At 42.3% G+C, this 14,766-nt stretch overlaps 1 protein-coding gene across 3 annotated transcripts in view; it reads left to right on the forward strand.

Moving 5' to 3' along the window:
* Window positions 1-14,766, forward strand: part of SNTG1 (syntrophin gamma 1) — a 567,484-nt gene that overhangs the window by 491,203 nt on the left and 61,515 nt on the right. For all 3 annotated transcript variants that reach the window (XM_030553070.1, XM_030553068.1, XM_030553071.1), the window contains one exon: window positions 6,895-7,047. In XM_030553070.1, coding sequence (XP_030408930.1) covers window positions 6,895-7,047 — 153 coding nt within the window. The remainder of the gene's footprint in view (window positions 1-6,894; window positions 7,048-14,766) is intronic.

The following is a 14,766-nucleotide window of genomic DNA, read 5'->3' on the forward strand; positions in this document are numbered from 1 at the left end:
GGCCAACCTACCCTGGCAAAGATGTCTGTTAGGGCCAGGCACACAGTGTTAGCCCTGGTGTTGCCTAGAGCTACTGCTTCTGGCCATCGGGTAGCAAAGTCCACTAAAGTCAGTACGTACTGCTTTCCTCTGGGCGTCTTTTTTGGGAAAGGGCTCAGAATATCCACAGCTACTCACTGAAATGGGACCTCAATTATGGGGAGTGGCTGGAGAGGGGCCTTGACCTGGTCTTGAGGCTTTCCCACTCTTTGGCATACCTCACAAGACCGGACATACTTGGCAACGTCCTTGTCCATCCCCTCCCAGTGGAAGGACTTCCCCAACCGGTCTTTGGTTCTGTTCACCCCAGCATGGCCACTGGGATGATCATGGGCCAAGCTTAAGAGCTTCCCCCGGTACTTAGTTGGAATCACCAACTGTTTTTGCGGCTGCCATTCTTCCCGGTGTCCACCAGAAAGAATTTCCTTGTATAAAAGTCCTTGGTCTATAACAAACCGGGATCGATTAGAAGAGCTGAGAGGCGGTGGGGTGCTCCGTGCCGCTGCCCAAGCTTTCTGAAGGCTGTCATCTGCTTCCTGCTCAGTCTGGAACTGTTCCCTTGAGGCTGGGGTCCTCAGACTGTGGACTTGGGCTTGGTCCCTCTGGAAGCGATGTAGGTGATGGGGTTGTTTCCGTTGCTGGTGAACCGCTCTCCGCTGGTGCACCTGAGGGTATTTCAGGCTCTGGCTGAGCCTTTTGGGTATGGCTGTCTTGTGCTTCTGCCAGTTCTGGCTCGCTGGCGCCCTCTGGCGTTGAGTGTGAAGATGTGGTTGCACTTGCTGGTGCTGGTTGCTGTTCCAGTTCCGGGCCTGGGACTGGAGATGCTGTGTCTGTTTCAGTGGTAGGCATGGAATCCGGGTCCACTACCTCTGTCTGGGTCTCTGGTAACACAGACGGGGCGTCTGTGGACGGCTCAGGAACAGGAATGGGTCTGGAAGCTTGCCTGGTTTGGCTACGTGTAACCATTCCCACTCTCTTGGCCCGCCTCACCTGGTTGGCCAAGTCTTCCCCCAGTAGCATGGGGATAGGATAATTGTCATAGACTGCAAAAGTCCACATTCCTGACCAGCCTTTGTACTGGACAGGCAGTTGAGCTGTAGGCAAGTCTACAGCTTGTGACATGAAGGGGTAAATTGTCACTTTGGCCTTTGGGTTGATGAATTTCGGGTCAGCGAAGGATTGGTGGATAGCTGACACTTGTGCCCCCGTGTCTCTCCACGCAGTAACCTTCTTTCCGCCCACTCTCAAGTTTTCCCTTCGCTCCAAGGGTATTTGAGAGGCATCCGGGCCTGGGGATCTTTGGTGTGATGGTGGTGTAATGAATTGCACTCGCATGGTGTTCTTTGGACAGTTGGCCTTGATATGTCCCAGTTCATTACACTTAAAGCATCTTCCATCTGATGGGTCACTGGGCCGAGGTGAGTTACTGGAGACTGGTGAGGTGGAAGGGTAGGGTGTCTGTGGCTTTACTTGGGTGGTAGGTGGGGTCTTTGGCTGTCCTCGGTTGTAGGGTTTATGGTCTGTGTGCCCCCTGGGGTAATCGTTCCCCTTGAGAGTAGCTTTCTTGCTTTCTGCCAGTTCCATCCATTTGGCTCCAATCTCCCCCGCCTCAGCGAGATCTTTGGGTTTTCCATCTTGTATGTACCATGTGATGTCTTCAGGAACACCATCCAAGAACTGCTCCATTTGTATGAGGAGGTGCAGTTCTTCCAAGGTTTGAACATTGTTTCCTGTTATCCAGGCCTCATAGTTTTTTGCAATGTAGTAGGCGTGTTTGGGAAATGACACCTCTGGTTTCCACTTTTGGGTTCTGAAGCGCCGACGGGCATGATCTGGGGTTATCCCCATTCTGTATCTGGCCTTGGTTTGAAAAAGTTTATAGTCATTCATTTGCTGCTTAGGCATTTCAGCTGCCACCTCTGCTAAAGGTCCACTGAGTTGTGGCCTTAATTCTACCATGTACTGGTCTTCGGGGATGCTGTACCCAAGACAGGCTCTTTCAAAATTTTCCAAGAAGGCCTCGGTGTCATCACCTGCCTTGTAGGTGGGAAATTTCCTGTGCTGTGGAGCAATAATTGGCGCCGGGTTGTTAGGGTTGGCTGGCACATGCAGCCCAGCTTTTGCCAACTCCAGTTCATGTTTTCTCTGTTTTTCCTTCTCTTCATTCTCTTTTTGTTGTTTTTCCATTTCTTTTTGTTGTTTTTCCATTTCTCGGCGGTGAGCCGCCTCTTCTTCTTCTTGCTTCCTTCTGTGGGCCAACTCTTCTTCTGCTTGTTTCCTTCGGTAGGCCACCTCTTCTTCTTCTAGTTTTCTTTTGTGTGCTGCCTCTTTGGCTGCCTGTTCTCTTTGGTAGGCTGCCAGTTTGATGCTTTCTTCCTTTTCTTTTAGCTCCAGTTGTCGCCTGTGTTCAGCTTCTTTGAATTGCCCTTCGGCCTCAATTTTTGCCTTAGAAGTCATGATTCCTGTTTTCTTGTGTTGGGGTGCCCTCCGGTGTTTATCTTCTGAACTGCAGGCTCTCTGTTGCCTCCTGAAGTCTGCCTAGCAACAGTGCCTTTAGCTAATCTTTAATGTTAAGTAAACCTGAAAAACCACTTTTTTTGCATATATATAGTGCTGGTAATGACTCTCAATGGGAGTGCTATTGTGTGACAAAAGACTCTTAATAGCACCTTAACAACTTCTTGCTTAACATGCAAGCCACAAACTGCCAGAGAGAGCAGAAAAAAAAATTCTCTCTGGTTCCCTTTTAAAACCAAACTTTTTCTGTCTGCTAAAAAGCCCTTAGCAGAGAAAAGAAAAATATAATATTCCTACTGGCTTCTGGATTCTGTCTATCTCCCAACCGCTGCTACACCATGTCATAACCTTAGTCCCAGATTTGGACCTTAGCGTCCAAAATATGGGGGTTAGCATGAAAACCTCCAAGCTTAGTTACCAGCTTGGACCTGGTACTTGCTGCCACCACCCAAAAAATTAGAGTGTTTTGGGGCACTCTGGTCCCCCTGAAAAACCTTCCCTGGGGACCCCAAGACCCAAATCCCTTGAGTCTCACAACAAAGGGAAATAATCCTTTTTCCCTTCCCCCCTCCAGGTGCTCCTGGAGAGATACACAGACACAAGCTCTGTGAATCCAAACAGAGTGACTCCCCCTCTCCGTTCCCAGTCCTGGAAACAAAAAAAAGCACTTTCCTCTTTACCCAGAGGAAATGCAAAATCAGGCTAGCAAATTCAACACACACAGATCTCCCCCCTGATTTCTTCCTCCCACCAATTCCCTGGTGAGTACAGACTCAATTTTCCTGAAATTTCCCAGTAAAGAAAACTTCAACAGGTCTTAAAAGAAAGCTTTATATAAAAAGAAAGAAAAAATACATACAAATGGTCTCTCTGTATTAAGGTGACACAATACAGGGTTAATTGCTTAAAAGAATATTGAATAAACAGCCTTATTCAAAAAGAATACAAATCAAAGCACTCCAGCACTTATATTCATGCAAATACCAAAGAAAAGAAACCATATAACTTACTATCTGATCTCTTTGTCCTTACACTTAGAAACAGAAGACTAGAAAGTAGAAACTACTTCTCCAAAGCTCAGAGAAAGCTGGCAGACAGAAAACAAAAACTCAGACACAAACTTCCCTCCACCCAGAGTTGAAAAAATCCGGTTTCCTGATTGGTCCTCTGGTCAGGTGCTTCAGGTGGAAGAGACATTAACCCTTAGCTATCTGTTTATGACAAGGATGGCCACCTTAAGGTCTGCTATAGTGTGGCCAGGGAGGTTGAAGTGTTCTCCTACAGGTTTTTGTATATTGCCATTCCTGATATCTGATTTGTGTCCGTTTATCCTTTTCTGTAGTGACTGTCCAGTTTGGCCAATGTACGTAGCAGAGGGGCATTGCTGGCATATGATGGCATATATTACATTGGTGGACGTGCAGGTGAATGAACCGGTGATGGTATGGCTGATCTGGTTAGGTCCTGTGATGGTGTCGCTGGTGTAGATATGTGGGCAGAGTTGGCATCGAGGTTTGTTGCATGGATTGGTTCCTGAGCTAGAGTTACTATGGTGCGGTGTGCAGTTACTGGTGAGAATATGTTTCAGGTTGGCAGGTGAAAGTGTGGGATCGTTGTCCAGGATGGGTTGTAGATCCCTGATGATGCATTGGAGGGGTTTTAGCTGAGGACTGTATGTGATGGCCAGTGGAGTCCTGTTGGTTTCTTTCTTGGGTTTGTCTTGTGGTAGGAGGCTTCTGGGTACACGTCTTGCTCTGTTGATCTGTTTCCTTATTTCCTCATGCGGGTATTGTAGTTTTGAGAATGCTTGATGGAGATTTTGTAGGTGTTGGTCTCTTGCCACACTATAGCAGACCTTAAGGTGGTCATCCTGCAGCAAAAAAACTTCAGGACCAGACTTCAAAAAGAAACTGCTGAACTTCAGTTCATCTGTAAATTTGACACCATCAGCTCAGGATTAAACAAAGACTGTGAATGGCTTGCCAACTACAAAACCAGTTTCTCCTCCCTTGGTTTTCACACCTCAACTGCTAGAACAGGGCCTCATCCTCCCTGATTGAACTAACCTCATTATCTCTAGCTTGCCTGCATATATATAACTACCCCTGGAAATTTCCACTACATGCATCTTACGAAGTGGGTATTCACCCACGAAAGCTCATGCTCCAAAACGTCTGTTAGTCTATAAGGTGCCACAGGATTCTTTGCTGCTACCCATCAGTGAGAGCCCAGAGACAGCAGGATAGTTCAACTAACTCTGTATGAACCTGGCTAAGGAAGACATCCCTCCCTCAGTCATCTGGAGCAACACAGTACAGGAGAAAAAGAGAAACTGAGGACCAACAAACAGATTCTTTCCCTCAGCCCCAGTGCAGGCTAGAACACTATAGGGTGCTGCTCTAACTTGTCTCTGTTGGCTGTGGTCCCTGAAGGATCAGAGCGCAGTTGAGGATAGCCAGAGTGTACAGCATTCCAGCCAATCCGTTTCCCTCGCCCCCTGTACCAGAGTCTAGAGGAAATCAGCTATGTCAGCTCTACACCCCCTTGGGAGACCCTCCATGCCAGGGAACATCCCACAAGGGGACTGACTGGTGGACTTCTCACTTTTTACACTGCCTGAATGGTGCAAAAGCAAAGGAACGGGAAAGTGATTCTGTCCCAAAGTAATAATTGATCTTTTTTTCACATATTGTGTTCACTTCTCAGCATATATTACCATGATAGTTTGGGTAGATAATCATTCTTACAAGAAATCCTACATAAATACGTCAATTCAGGCGAATGTTATTCCATAAGGAGTTTGAAACATCCTAAATAGTCTAGTTTGTGGAAGATCTATGTATAGTTTGTAAATGTACATGAACGAATATTGTATTTTGTACATTGTATTTTCAAACTGTGCTCTCTTACATGCAGAGAACCAGATCCTATGCTGATGTAAGTCATCATGACTCCATTGTCTTTTAAAGATCTATGCTGATTTACACTAGTTGAGGATCTGAGCCTCCGAGAATGTATACAGTTCACAACTGCCATCACATTTCCATGGTATCTGAGTACCTACCCCCTGTGTGGTTGTGGTTCAAATGTCTGTGTTTATGGGCCTGATCCATTGCTATCTGATGTAAATAGAAAGACTCCTTGTGACTTCAGTAGGTTTTGAATCACACACTAAGTCACTCTAATATCTGATGTACAGTGGGTACAGACACTAATGAGCTGTAGCTAACTGAGACTTCCTTTTAATTCAGCTGGTAGAGGAAGAGCTCTGTCTAAGCTCAAAAGCTTGTCTCTCCCACCAACAGAAGTTGGTCCAATATAAGATATGACCTCACTTGCCTTCAAAGCCAAAAGCATTTATTTTTATCGCTGATGCCATATGTGCTCAGTTTAGGTGGTGACCTTGTTGCCTGTCATTTTTGACAATGAATTTGTTGCACTGTGATCCTTCTGGGTGCTGCTTTTCTTGTTTTCACAAGTGTGTTTGCGTGAACTGTGTACCAGAATTTTAACTCACAATGTTCCTGTTTTTCAAAGTGCTGTTTAAAAAATTCATTGATAAATTTTTGTTAATGGTGGATTTCATTGCGAATATCTCAATTTTAAATCCTGTCAACTATTTAATGCTATATTTTTCTACAGTCTGATATCAAATATCTGTCTTGGTAGTCTACGTAATCTCTTCTCCCTGGATCTTAAATTATGGACAAACAATCGTAAAGAGAGCAACTCTACTATTGAGATGAACAAAAATCTCTTCTGGCTGGCTATAACAGTGTATACCTTTTAATACTGGCTTTAGTAAACTAGCACAAATATGGACTCTTTCCTGGAGGTTTCAGTAGAGAGGCCAAGGACAGAATTACTATTTACACTGAAGTATTCTCTCGCTCCATTGGTGGGGTACAGTGGGGTATGTTGGTGAGTTTGGCAGAGTAGTTTAAAAAGTCACATCTTATTTTGTGCTTGACCTCTTTTATGGATAAATAGAAGACATATTTTATAGATGCTTCATTACTTTAAAAAAAAAAGCTATTGTACCCTTTTTGAGAAATGGCTTGTTAAGATGTTGAAAGTTATGCGTGTGGTTTTCTGTAAATCCTAGTACAGTATGTTGATAAAATGCACATCTTTCAACATAATGTCTTGTTTCAAATTCCTTCAGATGCCAGCATTTAGGCCCAAGCTTTCCTTTGCAATTCCTGAACTTTCACCTGTTAATGCAATATGTATAAAGTTAGCAATGCCTAACTATAATGTTAAGTTTGAGGCATAGATCTTTACAGTAAGAAATATTAATTATGTATGCCAGATTATATAACTTCAGGTTTTCATCAGGACAGTGATCTGTTGGATCGTCGGAAACACTGCTTCGGTGTCCAATCTGAATCTGGAGAGGACCTCTACTATTCTGTGGAGTTAGAGTGTGACCTAACCCTGTGGGAAAAAGCCTTCCAAACAGCAACTTTTTTAGAAGTTGAACGAATTCAGGTGAGACAGCTGCCATAATGCCTGTGTTTTGGAACATTAATAAGTGATTGTCAGGGATGGAAACTAATAAGAAAAAAAGCTAAATGAGATGGAAACATCTAACCTTCTAATGGATTATGCACGTTATTATTATTGTAACTATACGGTGTCCTAGCTGTTCCTGGTGTTTTGATTATATGTCTATCTACCATTTTGCTATATTACTCAAATCTCAGTACAAGAAGACACTGTCACCTTTCCTATGGAGTTTATAATCAAAGGCTCATAGGACATTCTTACTCACCTCAAATTAATTCCTTTAATTACCATGGATAGGTAACTCAATAAATGATGACAAAAGGCAAAGGGCAAAGTAGGGACAGAAGGAAAACAGGAGAGAGAGTCTTTAACCAATGGGGAGGGAACATAGCTGTTTGGACAGCATTGTTGTACAATCAAGTGATATAAAGAACCCAATTCTGACCTCACTTACAAGAATTAAACTCTCATTGTAGTTAATAGGTGTTGCACCAATGTGAGGGCAAAACTGAGCCTAATACTTTTCTTTTGTTTTCTTCATACATTTCTTGGTTTTTGCAATTTCTTTTTAATTAGCAGATGCCAGAGTGGGGAGTATGTGATACCGGAGCAGAGATTAGTAGTGAACTCTTCTATAGTTATAATTCTAGATCAGGCTGGGTAATATTTGATGCCGAATCAGCATTTTACTTTGAAACTAAGATGACCAATAGTGCATTATAGTTTGTGTTAAAATTTAAAGAAAAAGTTCCAAGTCCTTTCTGATTCACCCATTCCTAGCTGTAATGTTGATATCGCAATCAGAAAAACATCTTTCTGAACACATCTGCAAAGATGTTGACCCATGATTACTTTTCCAGCTGCACCTATAAAAAATCATATTGTGTATCAGTAGAATATTTGGGCATGTAAGTGTTAGCTGCTGCCCCTATTTGATATATACACATGCTGATTTGTGCTCAAAGACAAGTTTCTATGTATACATCATTTGTGCCCTCATTTGAATATCTGGTGCTTATTGTTTAAACAAAATGTTAAATGTTTATATATGGTAACACCCTCCTGATCTCAAAACCATCAGAGCTGAGATGAAATAAGGTTAGTTTATAAAACTGGTAGAAGTTCTGTCACTTTTCATGCATATAGCTATTTCCGTTAATCTCAGAAATGCTAATTTTTAACTTTAAAATGTTACTTTCTATTACACTTTAGAGGAATAGTTTGAACTTTTATTACTGTACTGGAAAATGTAGATACCGTTTCACTCTTTTAAAAAAACAAAACAAAAACAAATAATCTCGTAATTCAGAAATATTCATGGATACCTCTTACTTCTCATATCATTACCGGAGGCACTGTTTGTAACTGCAGTACAGGGCATTCTGCAAAAGAAAATATAACAAAACATCTTTAATAACCATCAGCATTCAAGTTACTTCAATTTTGTCTCTTCTTATATGGGTACCTGCTGCGCCGCTTCTGATTTTTGGCTCTACTTCTTAGATTTTATACTTCGAATGTATTCAATATGCTCCAGTGTCCTCAGCAATACCTCTTCTAACAGTCTTATTCCCACATCTCCTCATTGTGATCAGCACATCTCATATTTATTGAGCTGAAAATATTTTTTATGTGCCAAGGCTGCATTTTGGCTATAGCAAATGTGAGAAACTGAACTATCAACAGTAAAATATTTTATCATTTGTGAAATTGACTGAAAGCCAAAGTTTACAGAATCAGTTTAATCTTTTGTATGTACATATGTGAACTTTTTCCTACATCCCAATAAGGAGGGAAAAGAGGGTAGATAAGATGCCAATTCCATTTCCCAAATTACTTTTAGTTTGCTCTCATTTTCTTTCAGTAGTTTGTGACTTAATCCTTCCTCTCACAATTTTGTTGCACATTTATTATCAAACACATAATAGATTGTTGGTGCTAGTTAAGAAGTGGCATGATTGGCCTCTACAAAGTGCCAATGAGTCTCATCATTCTGTGACAAGGAAAGGGCTAGGTTCAAATCAAAATAGGGTCTCATTGGTGAGTGATCAGAAAATTATAAATGGGCACTCTCAAATAATAATTATATTGATATTTAAAGTCAAGTCTCTATGCAGTCACATGCACAAGCAAAGGGGTAACTGCATTCAGTGTCTTATTTGCATATAAAATTCACTTTGAATGAAAACCTAGGTATATGCAGATATTTCTGCACGAGCCATCCATATTTTTTATATTTTAATTAAATTTAGGATTTTGTTAATTTTTCATTTTAAAAATATCATCCAAATGTAGGCTGGACTCTACTATAGTCGCACATATATTGGCACCATTTCTCTATTGATATAAATTAACATAGCTCCATAGAAGTAAATGGAGCTTTGCCAATTTACAACAGCAAAGAATACGGTCCAAAGAGTTTATTACAAACGGAGTTATTTAAAATATACTGATTAAGACCACAATTCAGCAAGGTACCTAAGCACTTGCCACGCTTCTAGTATGTGACTTCTAGTAAATGGGACTACTCGTGACCCCCAGATAGGCACCTTGCTGAACTGTGACCTAAGTTCATAGCTTCTGCAACTTCTAACACACAAGTGAAGAACAAACTTCCTTTAGGAAAAATTAAGATTTCAGGAAGACAAATAAATAATAAAGCTGATACCAGTTTGCTATTGACATGTCATGCAATTTATAATACAGGTAGGAGGTGCCTTTGTAGAGCATGTTATAGTTAATTAGTTTTCAATAGAGCAATAAGGAACATCCATGCTTATAATTAGATATTTAAAGAAAAAACAGAAGTCACATAGATAGTGTGTGCGGTGAGGTCATTTTCCCTGTTGTCTTATAGAATTTTTTTGAAATGTGAGAAGAACCCAAGACATCTGCAGCTTTTATAGTAGTGTTCAAATTAACTGAAGTCAGCTGAATGCAGCTGACAGTCTCTCTTTAAGTCCCTACTATTTTATGTTGAATGTTTCATTCCTTGCTTTATGGGCTTCCTTTATGTGCTTTCTTACTATCATTCTTGCTTTTATGATAGCTGTTCACTCCAGAAGATGGGTATTGTCTAGCCTGCCTTGTGATTACATTTTAAAGTTTGCCCCCATTGAAGTTTTGTGCTTGAAAAGTTGAGTTTTAAAGTCTGAATTGATTCTTGAACCTATAACACAAGTGTTTTCAGGTTCTCCAAGCTTCAGAAATAGCTTACAATAAGCTCACAGCACATCACGCCTTTCATAATTTAAACATCTCCTTGGAACTGTAGTGTGAACTGAGGGTGTAGAGTCTGAGGAACATAATGCTTTGGGCTGTCATCTTCTGGAGCTGAGCTCCTGAATTATTCATGGACTCAGCTTAAGTTTCCATACTGTGGGAGTGCACTGAGACTGACAGAGGAAATATTTTGTGGCTGTTTATTTGGGATACATTTTTAAAAAGGTTTCATGTTTTTGTGTAGGAAACCAATAATCAATGTGAAATCATTTGTTATAGCTTTTAGTACATCTTTAAGGTTTGTCTTAAAGCCATAGTAACTTCGTCATTCTCCATGCTCGTGGGTAGTAGTCTTCATTTTATTCTCTCCAAGTTCATGAAGGAGGAGCTGAATTAAAGACAGCAGAGAAATTCAATATGAGAAGACATCCAGAATAAATAGAGTTAACTAGTTTACCTTTATCCTATAGTGCAGACTCACTGCAACAATTCAATAATAATGAATTACTTAGGATTATTATTTGTATTACTACGGTGCCTGTGAGCCCTTGTTATCCTGGATCAGGACCACATTGTGTTCACTGTTGTACAAACACAGAACAAAAGAGGATCCCGTCCCAAAGACCTTAAAATCTCATTTGGTCAAAGGCCATTATAGTTTTTACCCTTTTTATGTTGTTGTTTTGGTTTTTTTTACTCTGCTAATTGTGTTATAGATCCCTCTGCAAGATTTCGAGGAGTAAAAAAGATGAGCGGAAACCTTAGTCTGAAGTGATAGATTGAGTCTGATCTTCCATATGGGTGGAGTTGCTGATTATACTGTTGGAATAGGAGGTCAGCTCAGTTGGAGCAGGCTGTTATTCCCAATCTGAGAAAAAGACAAATTTTAATCCTCAGTGTAGTTTTCATGTTTACTTAAGGTAGCTGGAACCATATATGTAAAGCAGTTATTGTTTTATACATGTTCTAGTGAGTTGATAATAGAACTCTGCACCTACCAATTTTTGCTTTGCATGCAAAACCTGAGGGTTTTTCAATATTTGGGAATTCATAAATCTGATCTAGTGTGAAATGTGTTACTTTACAAACGTGAACCCATTTTTTCTCTCAATGGGATGAAACATTTCCAAAGCTAAAATCATCTTCCCCCCCCCTTTATTTGACCCAGGGGAAAAAATTTTAATATTTATAATATAACAACATTTTTACAATACATTTGCAGTGAAAACTGCCTCTCACTTCTGCAAACACAACAAATAAAATATGAAGGTAAACCTACAAAATGAAACCCTGATTTTTGAATAAAAGTGGGAGTTTTCTTAACAGAGCATTAGTTAACCTTTTTAATGAATTGGCCCACATCAAAATAAATTGCAGTTCACATTTTGCATCACTGAATGGTTGAAGTGTGTGTGTACAACTTCTCCCTACTGGAAGGAACTAGAACTGCTCTATCATTTCTCTCACTCTGTCTAGAGGCTGGCATAAAAATTTCATATCTGCCCTAATGACAACAAATGGAGATGTTACTTTAGTTTAGATGCTAGAGGTCTGCATATTTGAAGCTGAAAGACTTGAATTATGTGATATGCTTGTACAATTTATCTATCAACTATGGTATGTGCCTTGATACAGCTGTCACCATATTCCATCCTGGAGAGAAAAGTAGTGGACCTATATGTCAGCCAGCATATTAACTAAACAAGATGTAGTTATTTCAGTTCCACAAAATATACATATCTTAAAGTTTTCAAAAAGTCAGTGTTCAAATCCTAGAATAGTATATCAAGTAATAAATGTTTCCTGCAATTTAAGAAGCAGGTGTTCACAGTTCATCCTTTTAGAGGAGAAGAACCTTTCCACAAGGAAGATGTAGTTTGTGGTCCTTGTATTCAGGGGGCTTCCCATTTAAGTGTGTTTCAAAAAGTAAAGTCATCCCATTTGTAGCTGTAAATAAATGTGTGTGTGTGTTTATTTTTTTAGGGTGCCCCTTATGTGGTGCAATGTTAATGTCAAAATAGCACTTCGTTCATGTGACTCAATGGCATTTACAGTAACAAAAATGTCAAAAAGATGTGATCTGAATATCTACAATGCATATTTTCCACAACCATCAAATACCCTATCTCTTGACTTTTATTGTGTTTGTCATTGTCAGGTTTCCTGCTATATAACATATTTCAGTGCAAATTGTTTAAAGATGCAGTAATACACCAGGACACACATAACTACTAAAATATGAAAGGTAAGATTTTCAAAAACTCTCAGTGTGAGCCTAACTCTGCTCCTACTGAAGTAAGTGATAAAATGCCCATTGTCATCAGAGTTAGGCCAACACTGATCAGTTTTGAAAATTCTATCCTAAATTTCTGTATTTAAGGAGACAGTAACGTCAACATTTCCAAACCAGGGTTTCTCAAAGTAAACCTCTAAATCCATATTTAGGCACCAACTAAACATGGCCTTGTTTTTGGAAGTTCTGAACACCCACAACTCCCATGCTTTTACATTTGGGGGCAAAGGTCTTAGACTTGTTAAAAAACTCATGACACAATAATAAAGATGTTCCAATTAACTTCAGTGGGGCCAGGAATTCACCTATGGTAGCTCTAGAAGCCAGCACCATGAGAAAAATAAGATAGTGTTTTTGGTGGGGTGTTTCTTGGTAAAGAGAAATTTTAATAAATACTATTTATTTATTATTCATGGATAGTCACAGTTCCATAGAAATAAGTATCTTCATAAAGGCAATACAAAAGACGGTTACTCACCTTTGTAACTGTTGTTCTTCGAGATGTGTTGCTCACATCCATTCCAGTTAGGTGTGCGCGCCGCGCGTGCACGTTCGTCGGAAACTTTTTTTACCCTAGCAACTCCAGTGGGCCGGCAGGTCGCCCCCTAGAGTGGCGCCGCCATGGCGCTCTATATATACCCCTGCCGGCCCGCCCGCTCCTCAGTTCCTTCTTGCCGGCTACTCCGACAGTGGGGAAGGAGGGCGGGTGTGGAATGGATGTGAGCAACACATCTCGAAGAACAACAGTTACAAAGGTGAGTAACCGTCTTTTCTTCTTCGAGTGATTGCTCACATCCATTCCAGTTAGGTGACTCCCAAGCCATACCTAGGCGGTGGGGTCGGAGTGAGAAGTCGCGGCACAGAGCACTGCAGTTCCGAAGGCCGCATCCTCCCTCGACTGCTGGACCAGGGCGTAGTGGGAAGCAAAGGTGTGGACCGATGACCAGGTCGCTGCCCGACAGATTTCCTGGATGGGCACACGGGCGAGGAAAGCCAGCGACGACGCCTGCGCCCTGGTAGAATGCGCAGTCACACGGCCCGTAGGGACATGGGCCAAGTCATAACAAGTCCCGATACAGGACGTAACCCAAGAGGATACCCTCTGGGAGGAGATAGGAAGACCTTTCATACGATCTGCTACCGCCACGAAAAGTTGGGGGGATTTCCGGAAGGGCTTAGTCCTCTCTATGTAGAACGCGAGAGCCCTACGGACATCCAGCGAGTGGAGCTGCTGCTCCCTGCCTGAGGAGTGAGGTTTTGGGAAAAAAACCGGAAGGAAAATCTCTTGGTTGACATGAAAGGCTGAGACCACCTTGGGCAGAAAAGCAGGGTGTGGCCTCAGCTGCACCTTGTCCTTGTGGAAGACCGTATATGGGGGGTCTACCACAAGAGCTCGGAGCTCCGACACCCGTCGAGCTGAGGTGATAGCCACTAGAAAGGCAGTTTTCCAAGAGAGGTAGAGCAGGGAGCAAGTAGCTAACGGCTCAAAGGGGGGTCCCATGAGCCGGGACAACACCAGGTTAAGATCCCAGGTTGGAGCAGGGGGACGGACGTTAGGGAATAAACGTTCCAGCCCTTTAAGGAATCTCGACACCGTCGGGTGAGAAAAAACGGAGCGACCGTCCGCACCCGGGTGAAAGGTGGAGATAGCTGCTAGGTGGACTCGCAACGACGATAAGGCCAGACCTTGCCCTTTGAGGGACAAAACGTAGTCTAAGATTTCGGATACCGAAACTTCCATAGGGCGGAGATTTCTCTCTACGCACCAACAGGAGAAGCGCTTCCATTTCGCTGAATATGTGGCTCTTGTGGACGGTTTCCTGCTGCTCAAGAGCACCTCTCTCACAGGCGTAGAGCAGCGCAGCTCGGAACCAGTCAGCCACGCAGGAGCCACGCCGCCAGGTGCAGCGACTGCAGGTCTGGGTGACAGAGGGTCCCGTGGTCCTGGGTAATCAGGTCCGGATGAAGGGGCAGGGGAACTGGGTCGGCTATGGCCAAGTCCAGCAGCATGGTGTACCAGTGCTGCCTGGGCCACGCCGGGGCCACCATGATCACGAGAGCCCTGTCCCTGCGCACCTTCAGGAGGACCTTGTGGACCAGAGGGAACGGGGGAAATGCATAGTACAGGTGGGTCGACCACTGGATGAGGAAGGCATCCGCTATCGACCCCGGCTCCCTGCCCTGAA

Source organism: Gopherus evgoodei, chromosome 2, assembly GCF_007399415.2.
Source record: "Gopherus evgoodei ecotype Sinaloan lineage chromosome 2, rGopEvg1_v1.p, whole genome shotgun sequence".
NCBI lineage: Eukaryota > Metazoa > Chordata > Testudines > Testudinidae > Gopherus > Gopherus evgoodei.